Source organism: Coregonus clupeaformis, chromosome 7 (assembly GCF_020615455.1).
Source record: "Coregonus clupeaformis isolate EN_2021a chromosome 7, ASM2061545v1, whole genome shotgun sequence".
In the NCBI taxonomy this organism is placed as follows: domain Eukaryota; kingdom Metazoa; phylum Chordata; class Actinopteri; order Salmoniformes; family Salmonidae; genus Coregonus; species Coregonus clupeaformis.
This window is the reverse complement of record NC_059198.1, coordinates 41,841,474-41,859,401: the sequence shown is the minus strand read 5'-3', so window position 1 is coordinate 41,859,401 and position 17,928 is coordinate 41,841,474. Positions and strand designations below refer to the sequence as shown.

At 40.7% G+C, this 17,928-nt stretch overlaps 2 protein-coding genes across 2 annotated transcripts in view; one reads left to right on the top strand and one right to left on the bottom strand.

Moving 5' to 3' along the window:
• dnah5l (dynein, axonemal, heavy chain 5 like) overlaps positions 1-817 on the top strand; it is a 40,223-nt gene extending 39,406 nt beyond the window's left edge. The window contains exon 58 of the mRNA XM_045221546.1: positions 173-817. Within this exon, the coding sequence (XP_045077481.1) occupies positions 173-391 (219 nt within the window). The 3' untranslated portion in view covers positions 392-817. The remainder of the gene's footprint in view (positions 1-172) is intronic.
• A 108-nt stretch (positions 818-925) lies between these two features.
• On the bottom strand, positions 926-16,702 carry LOC121569199 (caveolae-associated protein 4a). The gene is made up of 2 exons (XM_041879957.2): positions 16,083-16,702; positions 926-3,097 (listed from the first exon to the last, which is right to left on the bottom strand). Exons 1-2 carry the CDS (start codon positions 16,437-16,439, stop codon positions 2,516-2,518), a joined length of 939 nt encoding a protein of 312 aa, XP_041735891.1. The 5' UTR covers positions 16,440-16,702; the 3' UTR covers positions 926-2,515.
• Between the last annotated feature and the right edge of the window lie 1,226 nt (positions 16,703-17,928).

Genomic DNA, 17,928 nt, shown 5'->3' with positions numbered 1-17,928 from the left:
ATACGATCATACCAATGGAATAGTCCCGAAAGTGAAAACTCTCAATTCAAGTGCACCTTGATTAATTGTATTTGACATAATGTATTTGACCCAGGTCTGTAATGAATTTCCTTTGAGTCTGAAGTTGCTAGAAACCAGCCTATCGAGTCTCACCCCCATCTTTCACTTCCAGGTCCTTTTCACGGTCCTCCCTGTGGTCCATGTCTATGCTATCAGCACGTTGGCTTCCGATGCCAAGCGTCAGCAAGGGATAAGCCTGTACCCCTGTCCCGTGTATAAGAAACCCAGACGCACAGACCTCACCTTCATCTTCTCCCTGCTGCTGCGCACCGTCCAGTCCCCTGACCACTGGACACTGAGGGGAGTGGCTCTTCTCTGTGACTGCAAATGAGTGGGAATTTCACTTCAAGTGGTAGCCATTTTAGTTTTGCAAAACCTGTTTGTGTAGGGGGAGGCATTGGATAGGTAGGGCTCCGTGTGTGCATGTGTGAGTGTGTGTGTGTGTGTGTGTGTGAATAAGTGACTGTGTGTGTGTCTCAACCACATACTGAATATGACAATGACGACAATGTGTGTGTTTATCTAATTACAAGTGATTTCTCAGATTTACTGTATGTCTATGTTGTACAAATTAATTGATTAATTAATAATGCTAGCGTTTTGTGCAGCCAAATTACTATATTTTGAATTTTTATTAAACATATTTTCAAAGAATACCAGAAGATGTAAACAAAGCAAAAGTCGTATAGAAATTCCTGTTTCTGATTAACTCATCACATTCTGGTATTTTATCTCTTAAAGTGCTGTAGAAAAGATAGTTGTTTTGACAAGTTTCCCTTATTCCAATATATCCACTAAAATCAACCCCTCTGACACTTTACCCTGTCAAAAAGCATTTGAATAGCATCATGTGGCATCATAGTAATAACACTTTTATAACATTTTAATAATTATGTAATAAATCATAGCATAGCAAACAAGGATGCCAGTTATTTCACAGTTCTATACTTTATGACTGGGTTATGTGTGTTTTAATATTAGTGTGGTTGTCATAAGCTGTTAAGACACATTTTATGGGAATTTACAAAAGCTTTCGACTACTATCTTGTCTACTATGTCTACTATCTTGACATATGTTGGACGTGTAACAAATATTACCATAGCAACAGTTAGTGTAGTACTGCACCTATTTTAGACCTTTTTAAACACGAGTAAAAAACTGTGTTCATTAAATAGAAACAAAATCTACAGTTAACAAGACTATCGGACAGTTGAATAAGATAATAACATGCACAATGTGTTACCTCTCCTTAGCAGCAGAGAGGCTTACAATCCATTCTATATATGCAATGTGACAAACTCAAGAGAATTCCTCTCAACTTAAAATGAAATAACACCTATAGTCATGCCAAATCACTCACTCTATAACAGCAAAAAATATCTAGAAATGGCTTCATATATTAAACAGTACTAGATGAGCAGAAGATGCACATATTCAGGAATCTGCTTATGTCCACGGGGAGTTAAATTATGTACTTACAATGTCTATTCCTACTGGCCATTTGTATAGCTAATTTTTTTTTTTTATGTCATATCCATAGATATTTGACATAATGCACAGTGGTTTCCTCACCCACCCTTTCAAATAATATAGTATAATAATATATGCCATTTAGCAGAAGCTTTTATCCAAAGCTTTTATCTTACAGTCATGCGTGCATACATTGTTCGTATGTCTGGTTCCAGGAATCAAACCCACTACCCTGGTGTTAGAAGCGCCATGCTCTACCAACTGAGCTACAAAGGACCAATTTAGAAATTAACCCATTTTCCCATGAAATGATATATACTTGTTATATATGTTTATATATGCATTACTCCTAGACAACAGCTGATTTGAAATTTTCTCTGCAAAAACTGCACAAGAAATTATATCTAATCACTGAATTCTGGTTTGGTGGGCATGAATTGACATCATTTCAGTCCTAAAGCTCATCACTCTTCACATACCATTATACAAGACATTTCTCTGTCAATTTATTGTTTTGCATATGTAACATTAACCTCAATCAAACCATTTATACCAAAACTCAATTTCAACTTCCATCATTTCAGTAGTTTAGCCTTAACATCCCATATTCAGCCTTTCAACATGCAAATTAAAGACAATTGAATGTCCGTTATATTATAAGGATGTTGACTATAAAGATGTTGAAAGTCTGTAGAAAATGTCCAATCCCACAAACTTGCTGTAATTCTTGTCAGTTTATTTGTTTTGCAAAGTCCATGTTTAATGTAAACAAATCAAAAAATTCTAAACTTGTTCTATATAAATCCTTGAATTCCCAAAACAAAGATGGGAGTGTGTGGATTATATGAACTGATTGTGTTGACACCCTAACTGGCCTGTTTCTGGGACCAGTACTACTGGGACTATTGGTCACAGGCCAATCCTACAAAAAAAAAAAAAAGAAAACATGTATGTTGTTGTTTTTCCGTTTCCTTGACCGCTGTTTTAGGAGAGCCGCTTGATATCATGTATCGGTACCTCGTCCTCTCCTCCATCCTCAGCCTCCTTGGTCACCTCCGTGTAGGCAAGGTCAGGGCTTGCAGATTTGCGTCCCTTGGGTGGTGGGATGGGTGCGGCATCCTCAGTGACCCCCTCGGCCCCCTCCTGGCCCTCCGCCACAGTCCTCTCCTTCTTGAGTTTGGCTGGTACATGGCTGGCAATGGATTCCTTGAGCCGCGAGCCGGACTGCTTGAGCCTCTCGCCGGACTGGCGGATCTTCTCCCGGCGCTCAGTTGATACGATGCGCTCACCCATCTGGCCAACCTTGCTGCTCATGTTCTCTTTCGTCTTGGTCATGTTCACGCGGGAGAAGGTAGATTTGAAGCTCTCGATGCGGCTCAGGCCTGATTTCTTCATCTTGGCGGCCGTGGACGAGGCTTCCTCCACCACCATGTACTCCTCATCAGACTCAGGGGGGAGCTCAAAGTGGTCTGGCTCCACTTCGGCCGCCGACGGTTTGGGTGCCTTGGGTTCACTGGGTTCTTTGGGTTCCTTTCCGGCTGCCACAGCTGGCACCTCACTGTCGCCCTGTAATGAGAACAGAAACCAGGTTGAGTGTCTCAGAACCACCTCAAAAGAATCAAAGGGATTCACAAAAGCGCTTGTGAGTCCCCCTGCTAGTATACATCTGTAACCTGTAAAACCACACATTTCACTGCACCTATCCGGCGCATGTGACAATAAAACTTGTCTTCTTTTTTTTGTCTGCCTGCTAGTATACATCTGTAATATCAAGTGGTAGCACTTTGTTTCAGGTGTAATGATGTCTCTGACAGAAGGATTGCAATAGTATTGAGGTGTAACACATAGAAAATAAAGTCTTGTTGGGAGGAGAATGACTGCCATAATATTTACGTTTTTGCCTTCATTGTATGATCTAAATAATGTTGAATGAAGAATCTGACATCTTGACAATCCTGAGAAGCACAGACCAACTGCTCTCGCTTAATGCTGCGTGTCCCATAACACAGTTAAGACATGATTTAATGGGTTAAAGTTTCATATAGTACTTCATTCATTAAAGTCAATGTTTGAAATTATTAAATTATTTTATTCCTATTATTATTAAATGAGAGCAGCCACTCATGAACACATTGCCAAGAATCATAAATCATTGTATTTTATGAATTACCATAGAGGGCAGCTAAATGGGTATCTGCAACCCAACACTGTATCCAGCCCACACTGTGAGCTTCAGTTAATCAGTGAATTTGGTTCAAACCATTATTTGGGACTGTATATCTGTTAACCCAATGAGTCCCACGTGATGCCGGCGCGAATTGGACTTCTTACCCCTTTTAAACGTGTGTTTGAGCTACAAACTATTTAAAGCTATCTATGACAAGCTGAGACTCTCACAAACATGCACATGTACCATGTTCTGCTCTATGATGTTCACAAGCTACACAAGAGTTGTTAGAAGGTAAGGGGTTCTTCTACATAGAAGATCACAGGAAATCCCAGGACATAGTGTCTACAGTGGGGAAAAAAAGTATTTAGTCAGCCACCAATTGTGCAAGTTCTCCCACTTAAAAAGATGAGAGAGGCCTGTAATTTTCATCATAGGTACACGTCAACTATGACAGACAAATTGAGAAAAAAATTTCCAGAAAATCACATTGTAGGATTTTTAATGAATTTATTTGCAAATGATGGTGGAAAATAAGTATTTGGTCACCTACAAACAAGCAAGCTTTCTGGCTCTCACAGACCTGTAACTTCTTCTTTAAGAGGCTCCTCTGTCCTCCACTCGTTACCTGTATTAATGGCACCTGTTTGAACTTGTTATCAGTATAAAAGACACCTGTCCACAACCTCAAACAGTCACACTCCAAACTCCACTATGGCCAAGACCAAAGAGCTGTCAAAGGACACCAGAAACAAAATTGTAGACCTGCACCAGGCTGGGAAGACTGAATCTGCAATAGGTAAGCAGCTTGGTTTGAAGAAATCAACTGTGGGAGCAATTATTAGGAAATGGAAGACATACAAGACCACTGATAATCTCCCTCGATCTGGGGCTCCACGCAAGTTCTCACCCCGTGGGGGTCAAAATGATCACAAGAATGGTGAGCAAAAATCCCAGAACCACACGGGGGGACCTAGTGAATGACCTGCAGAGAGCTGGGACCAAAGTAACAAAGCCTACCATCAGTAACACACTACGCCGCCAGGGACTCAAATCCTGCAGTGCCAGACGTGTCCCCCTGCTTAAGCCAGTACATGTCCAGGCCCGTCTGAAGTTTGCTAGAGTGCATTTGGATGATCCAGAAGAGGATTGGGGAGAATGTCATATGGTCAGATGAAACCAAAATAGAACTTTTAGGTAAAAACTCAACTCGTCGTGTTTGGAGGACAAAGAATGCTGAGTTGCACCATACCTACTGTGAAGCATGGGGGTGGAAACATCATGCTTTGGGGCTGTTTTTCTGCAAAGGGACCAGGACGACTGATCCGTGTAAAGGAAAGAATGAATGGGGCCACGTATCGTGAGATTTTGAGTGAAAACCTCCTTCCATCAGCAAGGGCATTGAAGATGAAACGTGGCTGGGTCTTTCAGCATGACAATGATCCCAAACACACCGCCCGGGCAACGAAGGAGAGGCTTCGTAAGAAGCATTTAAAGGTCCTGGAGTGGCCTAGCCAGTCTCCAGATCTCAACCCCATAGAAAATCTTTGGAGGGAGTTGAAAGTCCGTGTTGCCCAGCGACAGCCCCAAAACATCACTGCTCTAGAGGAGATCTGCATGGAGGAATGGGCCAAAATACCAGCAACAATGTGTGAAAACCTTGTGAAGACTTACAGAAAACATTTGACCTGTGTCATTGCCAACAAAGGGTATATAACAAAGTATTGAGAAACTTTTGTTATTGACCAAATACTTATTTTCCACCATAATTTGCAAATAAATTCATTAAAAATCCTACTATGTGATTTTCTGGATTTTTTTTTCTCATTTTGTCTGTCATAGTTGACGTGTATCTATGATGAAAATTACAGGCCTCTCTCATCTTTTTAAGTGGGAGAACTTGCACAATTGGTGGCTGACTAAATACTTTTTTTCCCCACTGTATAATACTGTAATAAGCTCACATAGTTGCTGTCTTAAACACCAAACTCCACACAGTTGTCACTGACTAGTTGGATATTAATTTCCCAGTTAGCAAACCATTTATGTACTGTACTGCATTCATATAAATTCATTTTTGTATCATGTTTTTGCTTTGGCTGACCTTCGTTTTATTGACATTTGTCAATAAAACGTATGAATGCAACTGTTTATGTCAAATAGTTTTTTGTTCTACTTTTAGCCCTGGTTGTCCTGAAAAGAAAATGGTAAAACACTTAACTGTGAGGTTAAATATAAGGGCTGGACATGCAGATAAATGAAAGTCATGTAAATGAAAAGCCGATTTTTGCTGGGGTCTCGGGACTGATAGGGTTAATAGGACAGGTCAACTCAATTTCATAGATTGACCCTAATTGGGGGGGTTTTCCCCCCACCTTCAATCACTTAATAAAAGTATGATTTCAGTATTACACAAAAACACGCTCCATTCTAAGATGTAAATAAATTGTGTTCTATGTGCATTTCAGAATTAAGTTATATGCCTCTAATATTCTATGAAAACACAAGACTTTAATGTTATTTCAAAAATAATAGTTTATTACATCATTCGAAATGTATGCACTTTATAGAATATGCCATAAAGGCCTACAGTATTTCACAACATGTCCAAAGTTGGGTAGAAATACGAAGGTTTTGATACAACATTGTGTCCATTGTGTCCAAAGTTCACCTGAGAACACCATTCATTTAGATATGCGTTCATTAAAAACGCTTTTAATGAGAACTGGTTTGATAGTCTTTGGCATATGTCAGAAAGGTACTGGTTCACTTGGGTCTCTCATTTCTCTCTCCTGCTTGAAGTTATTTAGGAATTGGAGATGCTTCAGTACGTTTTCCATGGGCCTCCAGCTCATTCATCCTTTCAAGAAATGTTCACAAGAGAAAAACCATGTCTTAACATCATATCTTAACATTATACATCAACTGTTTCATGTGTTTGAAATACATACAGTGCATTTGGAAAGTATTCAGAATACTTCACTTTTTCAACATTGTGTTACATTACAGCCTCATTCTAAAATGGATAAAATTGTTTCACCCCCCCCTCATCAATCTACACACAACGCCCCATAATGACAAAGCAAAAATTGGTTTTTAGAAATGTTTGCAAATATATAAAAAATAAAACAGAAATATCACATTTATATATATTCAGACCCTTACTCAGAACTTTGTTGAAGCACCTTTGGCAGCGATTACAGCCTCAAGTCTTCCTGGGTATGACGCTACAAGCTTGGCACACCTGTATTTGGGGAGTTTCTCCCATTCTTCTCTGCAGATCCTCTCATGGTCTATCAGGTTGGATGGGGAGCGTTGCTGCCCAGCTATTTTCAGGTCTCTCAAGAGATGTTCGATCGGGTTCAAGTCCGGGCTTTGGCTGGGCCACTCAAGGACATTCAGAGACTTGTCCCGAAGCCACGCCGGCGTTGTCTTGGCTGTGTGCTTAGGGTTGTTGTCCTGTTGGAAGGTGAATGTTCGCCCCAGTCTGGTGTCCTGAGCGCTCTGGAGCAGGTTTTCATCAAGGATCTCTCTGTACTTTGATCCGTTCATCTTTCCCTCGATCCTGACTAGTCTCCTAGTCCCTGCCACTGAAAAACCACAGCATGATGCTGCCACCACCATGCTTCACCGTAGGGATGGTGCCAGGTTTCCTCCAGACGTGAAGCTTGGCATTTAGACCAAAGAGTGTCTTATATAGATGGATGTGTGCGTTTCCAAATCATGTCCAATCAATTGAATTTACCACAGGTGGACATTTACATTTTACATTTTAGTAATTTAGCAGACGCTCTTATCCAGAGTGACTTACAGTTAGTGAATACATATATATATTTTTTTATACTGGCCCCCCGTGGGAAACGAACCCACAACCCTGGCGTTGCAAACGCCATGCTCTATCAACTGAGCTACATCCCTGCCGGCCATTCCCTCCCCTACCCTGGACGACGCTGGGCCAATTGTGCGCCGCCCATGAGTCTCCCGGTCAAGGATGATCAATGGAAACAGGACGCACCTGAGCTCAATTTCTAGTCTCATAGCAAAGGGTCTGAATACTTATGTAAATAAGGTATGTATTTCTTTTTCTTTTTAGCAATTTATTTTATAAAAACCTTTTTTCGCTTTGTCATTATGGGATATTGTGGGTAGATTGATCATGAAAAAAAGTAATTTAATCAATTTTAGAATAAGGCTGTAACAAAATATGGAAAAAGTCAAGGGGTATGAATACTTTCCAAATTCACTGTAGGTATAGTGTACTGCAAGTACAGATAGGTGAGAGTATTTACAACTCGTATATCTGATTACTGTTTGTGTAATTACATAGTGAAATTGGTAGAACCATCACATTTGCAAACAAACGGAATGAATTATTCTATAACTAAGAATTATAGATATAATGTATTATTGTCATTATAGATGCCACATTCTGACATTCTGAAAGCTGCAAACTACACTACCGGTCAAAGGTTTTAGAACACCTACTCATTCAAGGGTTTTTCATTATTCTTTACTATTTTCTACATTGTAGAATAAAAGTGAAGACATCAAAACTATGAAATAACACATATGGAAACATGTAGTAACCAAAAAAGTGTTAAACAAATCAAATAGCCACCCTTTGCCTTGATGACAGCTTTGCACACTCTTGGCATTCTCTCAACCAGCTTCACCTGGAATGCTTTTCCAACAGTCTTAAAGGAGTTCCCACATACGCTGAGCACTTGTTGGCTGCTTCTCCTTCACTCTGCAGTCTGACTCATCCCAAACCATCTCAATTTGGTTGAGGTCGGGGGATTGTGGAGGCCAGGTCATCTGATGCAGCACTCCATCACTCTCCTTCGTGGTAAAATAGCCTGGAGGTGTGTTGGGTCATTTCCTTGTGAAAAACAAATTATAGTCCCACTAAGCCCAAACCAGATGGGATGGCGTATCGCTGCAGAATGCTATGGTAGCCATGCTGGTTAAGTGTGCCTTGAATTCTAAATAAATCACAGACAGTGTCACCAGCAAAGCACCCCCACACCAAAACATCTCCTCCTCCATGCTTTATGGTGGGAAATACACATGCTGAGATCATCCATTCACCCACACCGCATCTCACAAAGACACGATGGTTGTAACCAAAAATCTCCAATTTGGACTCCAGACCAAAGGACAAATTTCCACCGGTCTAATGTCCATTTCTCGTGTTTCTTGGCCCAAGCAAGTCTCTTCTTCTTATTGGTGTCCTTTAGCAGTGGTTTCTTTGCAGCAATTCGACCATGAAGGCCTGATTCAGTCTCCTCTGAACAATTGATGTTGAGATGTGTCTGTTACTTGAACTCTGTGAAGCATTTATTTGGGCTGCAATTTCTGAGGCTGGTACCTCTAATGAACTTATCCTCTGCAGCAGAGGTAACTGGGTCTTCCATTCCTGTGGCTGTCCTCATGAGAGCCAGTTTCATCATAGAGCTTGATTGTTTTTGTGACTGCACTTTAAATACACTTTCAAGGTTCTTGAAATGTTCCGTATTGACTGACCTTCATGTCTTAAAGTAATGATGGACTGTCGTTTATCTTTGCTTATTTGTGCTGTTCTTGCCATAGTATGGACTTGGTCTTTTACCAAATAGGTCTATCTTCTGTACCTTGTCACAACACAACTGATTGGCTCAAACGCATTAAGAAGGAAAGAAATTCCACAAATTAGCATTTAAGAAGGCACACCTGTTAATTGAAATGCATTACAGGTGGCTACCTCATGAAGCTAGTTGAGAGAATGCCAAGAGTGTGCAAAGCTGTCATCAAGGCAAAGGGTGGCTATTTGAAGAATCTCAAGTATAAAATATAATTTGATTTGTTTAACACTTTTTTGGTTACTACATGATTCCATATGTGTTATTTCATAGTTTTAATGTCTTCACTATTATTCTACAATGTAGAAAATAGTACAAATAAAGAAAAACCCTTGAATGAGTAGGTGTTGGAACACTTTTGACTGGTAGCGTAGTATACACACATGTAACATTGTGTACTTACACTATTATGGCACTGGAGCAATTATGTAACTAGCATGTAAATACATTTAGCACCAAAACTTACACACCATACTGTGTATATTGTTCTCCCTGAATAAAGTTGAGAATTTAACTGTGAACTGGAGCCTTGATTCTTGGCCTATTTATACTCACACCTGTTAATGTAGCTCAGCATTAGGCGGTAGAAAGCTAAACACATCCCCAATGCATAGCTTTTGTAGCTTTCTTATAGCGTGTAAGAAGCTGTAAGCAAGCTGTATCCGTTTCAAGGAGCACCTGTATCAGTCAGGTAACTTGATGTTCAATAATATCATTGAAAAATAAAGTTACAAATATAAAAATGGTTGGTTTAAAGTATCATGCCAAAGCCTTACACGTATTCAAGTTCCATTTATGGGTGAGGAAGTTTGCTTCCAATGCTGAATTCTCAGTTGCAGTGCTGTTCCAATGTATTGTAGCGAGGCAGGTACCATGTACTATATGAAATATTATTACTATTAATGTACTGTATCATTAATATGCCTCTTACGTATTATAGGACACCTGATCTAAACACTTACACTAGAAGTTCAAACCTTTGACTGTATAAAATGACAGCCTCACACACAAAGGATTAACATGCTAAACCTTTATTATAGGCCAAGCACACTAAAACTTTGCGAAATGAAGCCAAAGAAATTACGACTTTTGAAGTATATTAAACACAATTTCAATATATAACTTAGCCCTATCACGAGGACATCATTCTGAGAATGTCCTCCCGCCTTTTCTGTATAAACTATATACTGTAATGTTGTACAGTATATAGTACTACATACTGAGTGACTTACCTACAGTTGAAGTCGGAAGTTTACATACACTTTAGCCAAACACATTTAAACTCAGTTTTTCACAATTCCTGAAATTTTATCCTAGTAAACATTTCCTGTTTTAGGTCAGTTAGGATCATCACTTTATTTTAAGAATGTGAAATGTCAGAATAATTGAAGTGAGAATGATTTATTTCAGCTTTTATTTCTTTCATCACATTCCCAGTGGGTCAGAAGTTTACATACACTCAATTAGTATTTGGTAGCATTGCCTTTAAATTGTTTAACTTGGGTCAAACGTTTCGGGTAGCCTTCCACAAGCTTCCCACAATAAGTTGGGTGAATTTTGGCCCATTCCTCCTGACAGAGCTGGTGTAACTGAGTCAGGTTTGTAGGCCTCCTTGCTCGCACACGCTTTTTCACTTCTGCCCACACATTTTCTATAGGATTGAGGTCAGGGCTTTGTGATGGCCACTCCAATACCTTGACTTTGTTGTCCTTAAGTCATTTTGCCACAACTTTGGAAGTATGCTTGGGGTCATTGTCCATTTGGAAGACTCATTTGCGACCAAGCTTTAACTTCCTGACTGATGTCTGAGATGTTGCTTCAATATATCCACATAATTTTCCTTCCTCATGATGCCATCTATTTTGTGAAGTGCACCAGTCCCTCCTGCAGCAAAGCACCCCCACAGCATAATGCTGCCACCCCCGTGCTTTACGGTTGGGATGGTGTTCTTCAGCTTGCAAGCGACCCCCTTTTTCCTCCAAATATAACGATGGTCATTATGGCCAAACAGTTCTATTTTTGTTTTATCAGACGAGGACATTTCTCCAAAAAGTACGATCTTTGTCCCCATGTGCAGTGGCAAACCGTAGTCTGGCTTTTTTATGGCGGTTTTGGAGCAGTGGCTTCTTCCTTGCTGAGCGGCCTTTCAGGTTATGTCGATATAGGACTTGTTTTACTGTGGATATAGATACTTTTGTACCTGTTTCCTCCAGCATCTTCACAAGGTCCTTTGCTGTTGTTCTGGGATTGATTTGCACTTTTTGCACCAAGGTACGTTCATCTCTAGGAGACGGAACACGTCTCCTTCCTGAGCGGTATGACGACTGCATGGTCCCATGGTGTTTATACCTGCGTACTATTGTTTGTACAGATGAACGTGGTACCTTCAGGCGTTTGGAAATTGCTCCGAAGGATGAACCAGACTTCTGGAGGTCTACAATTGTATTTCTGAAGTCTTGGCTGATTTTATTTTATTTTTCCCATGATGTCAAGCAAAGAGTCACTGTGTTTGAAGGTAGGCCTTCAAATACATCCACAGGAACACCTCCAATTGACTCAAATTATGTCAATTAGAAGCTTCTAAAGCAATGACATCATTTTCTGGAATTTCCCAAGCTGTTTAAAGGCACAGTCAACATAATGTATGTAAACTTCTGACCCACTTGAATTGTGATACAGTGAATTATAAGTGAAATAATCTGTCTGTAAACAATTGTTGGAAAAATTACTTGTCATGCACAAAGTAGATGTCCTAACCGACTTGCTAAAATGATAGTTTGTTAACAAGAAATTTGTGGAGTGGTTGAAAAACAAGTTTTAATGACTTCAACCTAAGTGTATGTAAACTTCCGACTTCAACTGTACTTACTTACTAATTGGTCTTACTTATTTAATTGCTAATGAGCCTTACTTATTCCCTTGCATTCATAATTCTAAGAGAGGGTTATTGACAATCACAGCCTCCTACCTAATACTTTATAAGGAGGTGAGGGCCTTGACAGGAAAAAGCTCTCAGAATAAAAACAGAAAGAGAACCCTGTGCACAGCAGGCTCTCAGAATAACCTTGAATAATAACTTTGAATAATGTTATCAGCTGGCTTGTTCATTTAGACCCAGCAAATAACAGCAGACCACTTTACAAAGACTGGATGTGGTCTTCATTATTAGAGAGAGAGAGAGCCTGGTCTATAAGTGTTATTTTATGACTTAAATTCCAAATCAGTGTATCTTCTTTTGCCATTTCAATGTTCTCTTGCCCAACATTAGCTGAAAAAACAAAGAGGGTGTTTCTTTATTCATATTCATGAACTGCCTTACAGTATTTCGAGCTGATTTCTGTCAAGAGAGTAACTTATTTTACAGTTTATTTCTCTAAAGAAATTGGGAGATATTTTAATGTGTTGTCAACATTAGAGCCATCTCTTTCGTTGATACAATTGCAATCACCAAACATTGTCAATTATATTACCTCAATCACCTCAACTATGTCTTACCCCCAGCACATTGACTCGGTACTGGTAATCCTTGTGTATACTCTTGTTGTTGTAATTTTATGTTACTACTGTATTTCCTTTATCATTTTTTACACATTTTCGTACTTTTCAACTCTGCATTGTTGGGAAAGGGCTCGTAAGTAAGCATTTTACAGTAAAGTCTACACCTGTTGTATTCGGCGCATGTGACAACTAAGATTTTATTTGATAAATCTGTGCCACCCAATGCAGGTTTAGGCTACAAGGGAATTGTAGGAAGATTAGTTCCATCCATACCATTTTCTCTCGTTCTCCTTATACCTAATGATAAGTGAATCATCACTAACCATGTACAGTGGGGAAAAAAAGTATTTAGTCAGCCACCAATTGTGCAAGTTCTCCCACTTAAAAAGATGAGAGAGGCCTGTAATTTTCATCATAGGTACACGTCAACTATGACAGACAAAATGAGAAAAAATTATCCAGAAAATCACATTGTAGGATTTTTAATGAATTTATTTGCAAATTATGGTGGAAAATAAGTATTTGGTCACCTACAAACAAGCAAGATTTCTGGCTCTCACAGACCTGTAACTTCTTCTTTAAGAGGCTCCTCTGTCCTCCACTCGTTACCTGTATTAATGGCACCTGTTTGAACTTGTTATCAGTATAAAAGACCCCTGTCCACAACCTCAAACAGTCACACTCCAAACTCCACTATGGCCAAGACCAAAGAGCTGTCAAAGGACACCAGAAACAAAATTGTAGACCTGCACCAGGCTGGGAAGACTGAATCTGCAATAGGTAAGCAGCTTGGTTTGAAGAAATCAACTGTGGGAGCAATTATTAGGAAATGGACGACATACAAGACCACTGATAATCTCCCTCGATCTGGGGCTCCACGCAAGATCTCACCCCGTGGGGTCAAAATGATCACAAGAATGGTGAGCAAAAATCCCAGAACCACACGGCGGGACCTAGTGAATGACCTGCAGAGAGCTGGGACCAAAGTAACGAAGCCTACCATCAGTAACACACTACGCCGCCAGGGACTAAAATCCTGCAGTGCAGACGTGTCCCCCTGCTTAAGCCAGTACATGTCCAGGCCCGTCTGAAGTTTGCTAGAGTGCATTTGGATGATCCAGAAGAGGATTGGGAGAATGTCATATGGTCAGATGAAACCAAAATAGAACTTTTTGGTAAAAACTCAACTCGTCGTGTTTGGAGGACAAAGAATGCTGACTTGCATCCAAAGAACACCATACCTACTGTGAAGCATGGGGGTGGAAACATCATGCTTTGGGGCTGTTTTTCTGCAAAGGGACCAGGACGACTGATCCATGTAAAGGAAAGAATGAATGGGGCCATGTATCGTGAGATTTTGAGTGAAAACCTCCTTCCATCAGTAAGGGCATTGAAGATGAAACGTGGCTGGGTCTTTCAGCATGACAATGATCCCAAACACACCACCCGGGCAACGAAGGAGTGGCTTCGTAAGAAGCATTTCAAGGTCCTGGAGTGGCCTAGCCAGTCTCCAGATCTCAACCCCATAGAAAATCTTTGGAGGGAGTTGAAAGTCTGTGTTGCCCAGCGATAGCCCCAAAACATCACTGCTCTAGAGGAGATCTGCATGGAGGAATGGGCCAAAATACCAGCAACAGTGTGTGAAAACCTTGTGAAGACTTACAGAAAACGTTTGACCTGTGTCATTGCCAACAAAGGTTATATAATAAAGTATTGAGAAACTTTTGTTATTGACCAAATACTTATTTTCCACCATAATTTGCTAATAAATTCATAAAAAATCCTACAATGTGACTTTCTGGATTTTTTTTCCTCATTTTGTCTGTCATAGTTGACGTGTACCTATGATGAAAATTACAGGCCTCTCTCATCTTTTGAAGTGGGAGAACTTGCACATTTGGTGGCTGACTAAATACATTTTTTCTCCACTGTACATGTTGGATCTGTGCAGCTTTTCAAAAATGTCGTTTTAATTTACCAATTTTCATTTAAATGATGACCTAAGCAAACCTAGTGGTCACTAAATGGCACAACCGCAGAATGGCTGACAGTATGATGAATTAGTCAATCCCAGTATACCAAGATAATCAACCAACATTACTGTAACCATGCCACAGATATCCCCACTCCTTGTTTGATTCCTAAACATCCCTATCATGTTTCATTTTGACTTCCCCCTTTAGTGTAAAAATGGAAGGGAAGTGTCTTGACCGTATGACCCATTCTGGAAATGGCAGATTTTTCATGTACCAGGCAGATATTAGTTGAAGTATTGCAAAATTGAGTACTGAGCAAATATTAGTAGAATTAAGTTGGTATCACTATACTTTACAGCCCCATTATTACCTGGTATTTACTTAAAGACTACATGGTAACAGCATAAGTACATATTGTTACCAAGAACGGTTGTTTTCAAAATATTTGAAGTAACTACTAGAAATTACCATTTGCAGTAATTTCACAATAAAAACCAGATAAACACCAGTGGTAATATTAATATAAAATAAAACATTATCTGTCATGCATTTGAGAAAAAGGTGGTGTTCAAATGTTTGACAATTGATCCGGTTTTAGAGTCATCTTTAATTACAGAATCCATTTTCATAAAAGGGAGAGTATGAATTAAATCAGCTCATTGGATGCCATCTTCAAAGCAATAGTTTTTTATTCAACATTAGTCCTGTATGTCACACACACACGCATGCCAAACTGCGTATTTTTAATTGATTATGCAGCTGCCAGTGAATCCAGTTTGTCTATCGAAAAAGCAGTTTGGCTTTAAATTGGCAGCCAAAATCCACTCCACCCCATCCATGGCTGCTTAATCCAAATCGTATCGTCATTGGCAATCTGCCACATAGATTCGTATTCTTGAGTGTAGCATCTAACCTTTTAGTAGACTGCAGTATATCTTACGTCCTGTCAAGGCAACTCAGGCCCTGAAATAATCAGGTCAACGGCGGGCTTGCAGCTGTTGGCTTTGAAGGCCAAAGTAAAATCAAGCCCGCACCATTCTACCATCTAAAAGAGTCCATGCTTTGATTTCACTTTTAACACCCTCCATTTGAACAGATGCTTTCAGCCCCCCTGTCTCCATGTTGTTTCTGTCAGCAAAATCTCAACTAAAGTCCATGAGTTTTTAACAATTTATCACATCCTTCTACAACTATTGAGAGTATGATCCTTAAATAACCAGTTAGTGGATGAAGATGACAATGATTAGTACCCCTGGCTTCTGACAGCAATGAAATTGGCTGGATGGGCTTACCTGGTAGATAACAACCCGGAACTTGTTCTTGGCCAACAGTTCCTCCTGGGTTATTTCCACCTTCTTGACCCGGATGTTCTGATTCTCCACCCGTACCCGGACGTCCTTGATGTGGCAGCTGACCTTGCGCGTCTTCTCCAGCAGCTTGTCCACTGTGCTGCTGGTGGCGGCATGGTTTACCGTCAGCTTCACCACGTCCTCCTGGATGGTCTTGACACTGTTCTCCAGCTCTAGCTGCCTCTCCTCCATACGCGCCTGGCATGCCTGCACGTTGTCAATGATGCCTGCCACGCGCTCCAATAGCGCCATGATGGAAGTCGTATCGTCCCCCACAGCCAGACCCAGTTTATCAGCCATGATTGGTGTCGTCAACCGCCTCGTCTCGGATCCAAAGGGAAAAGGTTGAGGTTAGAAATCTTTGTTTTTCTTAGTGGTCAGTAGAAACCGCAGAAAGGGTAACCAGGCCTCTAGGTAGCTTTGACCTGAGACTTGTCAGACCAGCAGGTGTTGGGTAGGGTTGGGTTGCTGGATCATTGGGCCATGGAGGGCAGCGGACACCTCGGCCAAAGAGACTCACCCTGCGACTGGTCCCTCACCCAGGTCAAATGCAAAAGAACATGGAGGCTCCACCTCTCTAGGGTGTGGGCAGCTCATAGGATGAGAGAGAGAGAGAGAGAGAGAGAGAGAGAGAGAGAGAGAGAGAGAGAGAGAGAGAGAGAGAGAGAGAGAGAGAGAGAGAGAGAGAGAGAGAGAGAGAGAGAGAGAGAGAGAGAGAGAGAGAGAGAGAGAGAGAGAGAGAGAGAGAGAGAGAGAGAGAGAGAGAGAGAGAGAGAGAGAGAGAGAGAGAGAGAGAGAGAGAGAGAGAGAGAGAGAGAGAGAGAGAGAGAGAGAGAGAGAGAGAGAGAGAGAGAGAGAGAGAGAGAGAGAGAGAGAGAGAGAGAGAGAGAGAGAGAGAGAGAGAGAGAGAGAGAGAGATAGATAGATAGATAGATAGATAGATAGATAGATAGATAGATAGATAGATAGATAGATAGATAGATAGATAGATAGATAGATAGATAGATAGATAGATGGGGGCCAGACTTGACATGCGTTCGCCCCAGCTAAAAATACTGAGCGTTAAGTGACTCTTCTACATTTTTGGAAGATGTGTGGCTGGGATAATGGAAACCCCCCTATCCATTCTACACTCATCTTCTATAAATGAGTTATTCTTTTTCCATTGCACCATTGGACAACTAGCTATGTATTGCTTTGAGCGCCTACAGCACGATCAGGAACATGCCTTTTAATTGGAAAAACCTCTATTGGGCTATCATCAAATACAGTAGACCTTTTACACTAAGGTACATGCCAACTGTTGTCCCATTTAACATTGGTATCCAGAGGTCTATGCCATCCCCCGGCAGACACCTAGGAACAGAGGTTGGGCATGCGTTCCAAGAAGTATATGCTAGTATGGATGTTGGAACAGCCCAGGCCTCCTGCATACTATGGGAGTGACATCACATTTGTGACCTTGTGGTACTGCATACAGACATAAAACATGGGTCCAACAGGATTACAGGCCTGAGAGTTCAATAATTGCCTCCATCACTTTGCAATCTGTGCAAGGCGATCCTTCCTTACAGGGAGAGGTCTAGGCACCTCCAGTGGGAACTAGGGAGGGAAAAGGGGACTCTCCAACTCCTAAAATTATGCCACCAGCTGCTGTCTATAATTAAACTCTGGGCATATCTATAATTATCCATGTCCTGTCATAGCAGAGGGCAGGCTTACTTCATACAAATGAACTACTTCATTTCCCCCTCACTCACTAACATAACCCACTGTATATAATATCCCC

Excerpts from the sequence above, each read along its gene's own strand:
- LOC121569199 (XM_041879957.2), bottom strand. The coding sequence starts at position 16,439 with ATGGCTGATAAACTGGGTCTGGCTGTGGGGGACGATACGACTTCCATC. Across the intron at positions 3,098-16,082 it reads TCCGGGTTGTTATCTACCAG|GGCGACAGTGAGGTGCCAGC; the intron begins GTAAGCCCATCC and ends TTCTCATTACAG.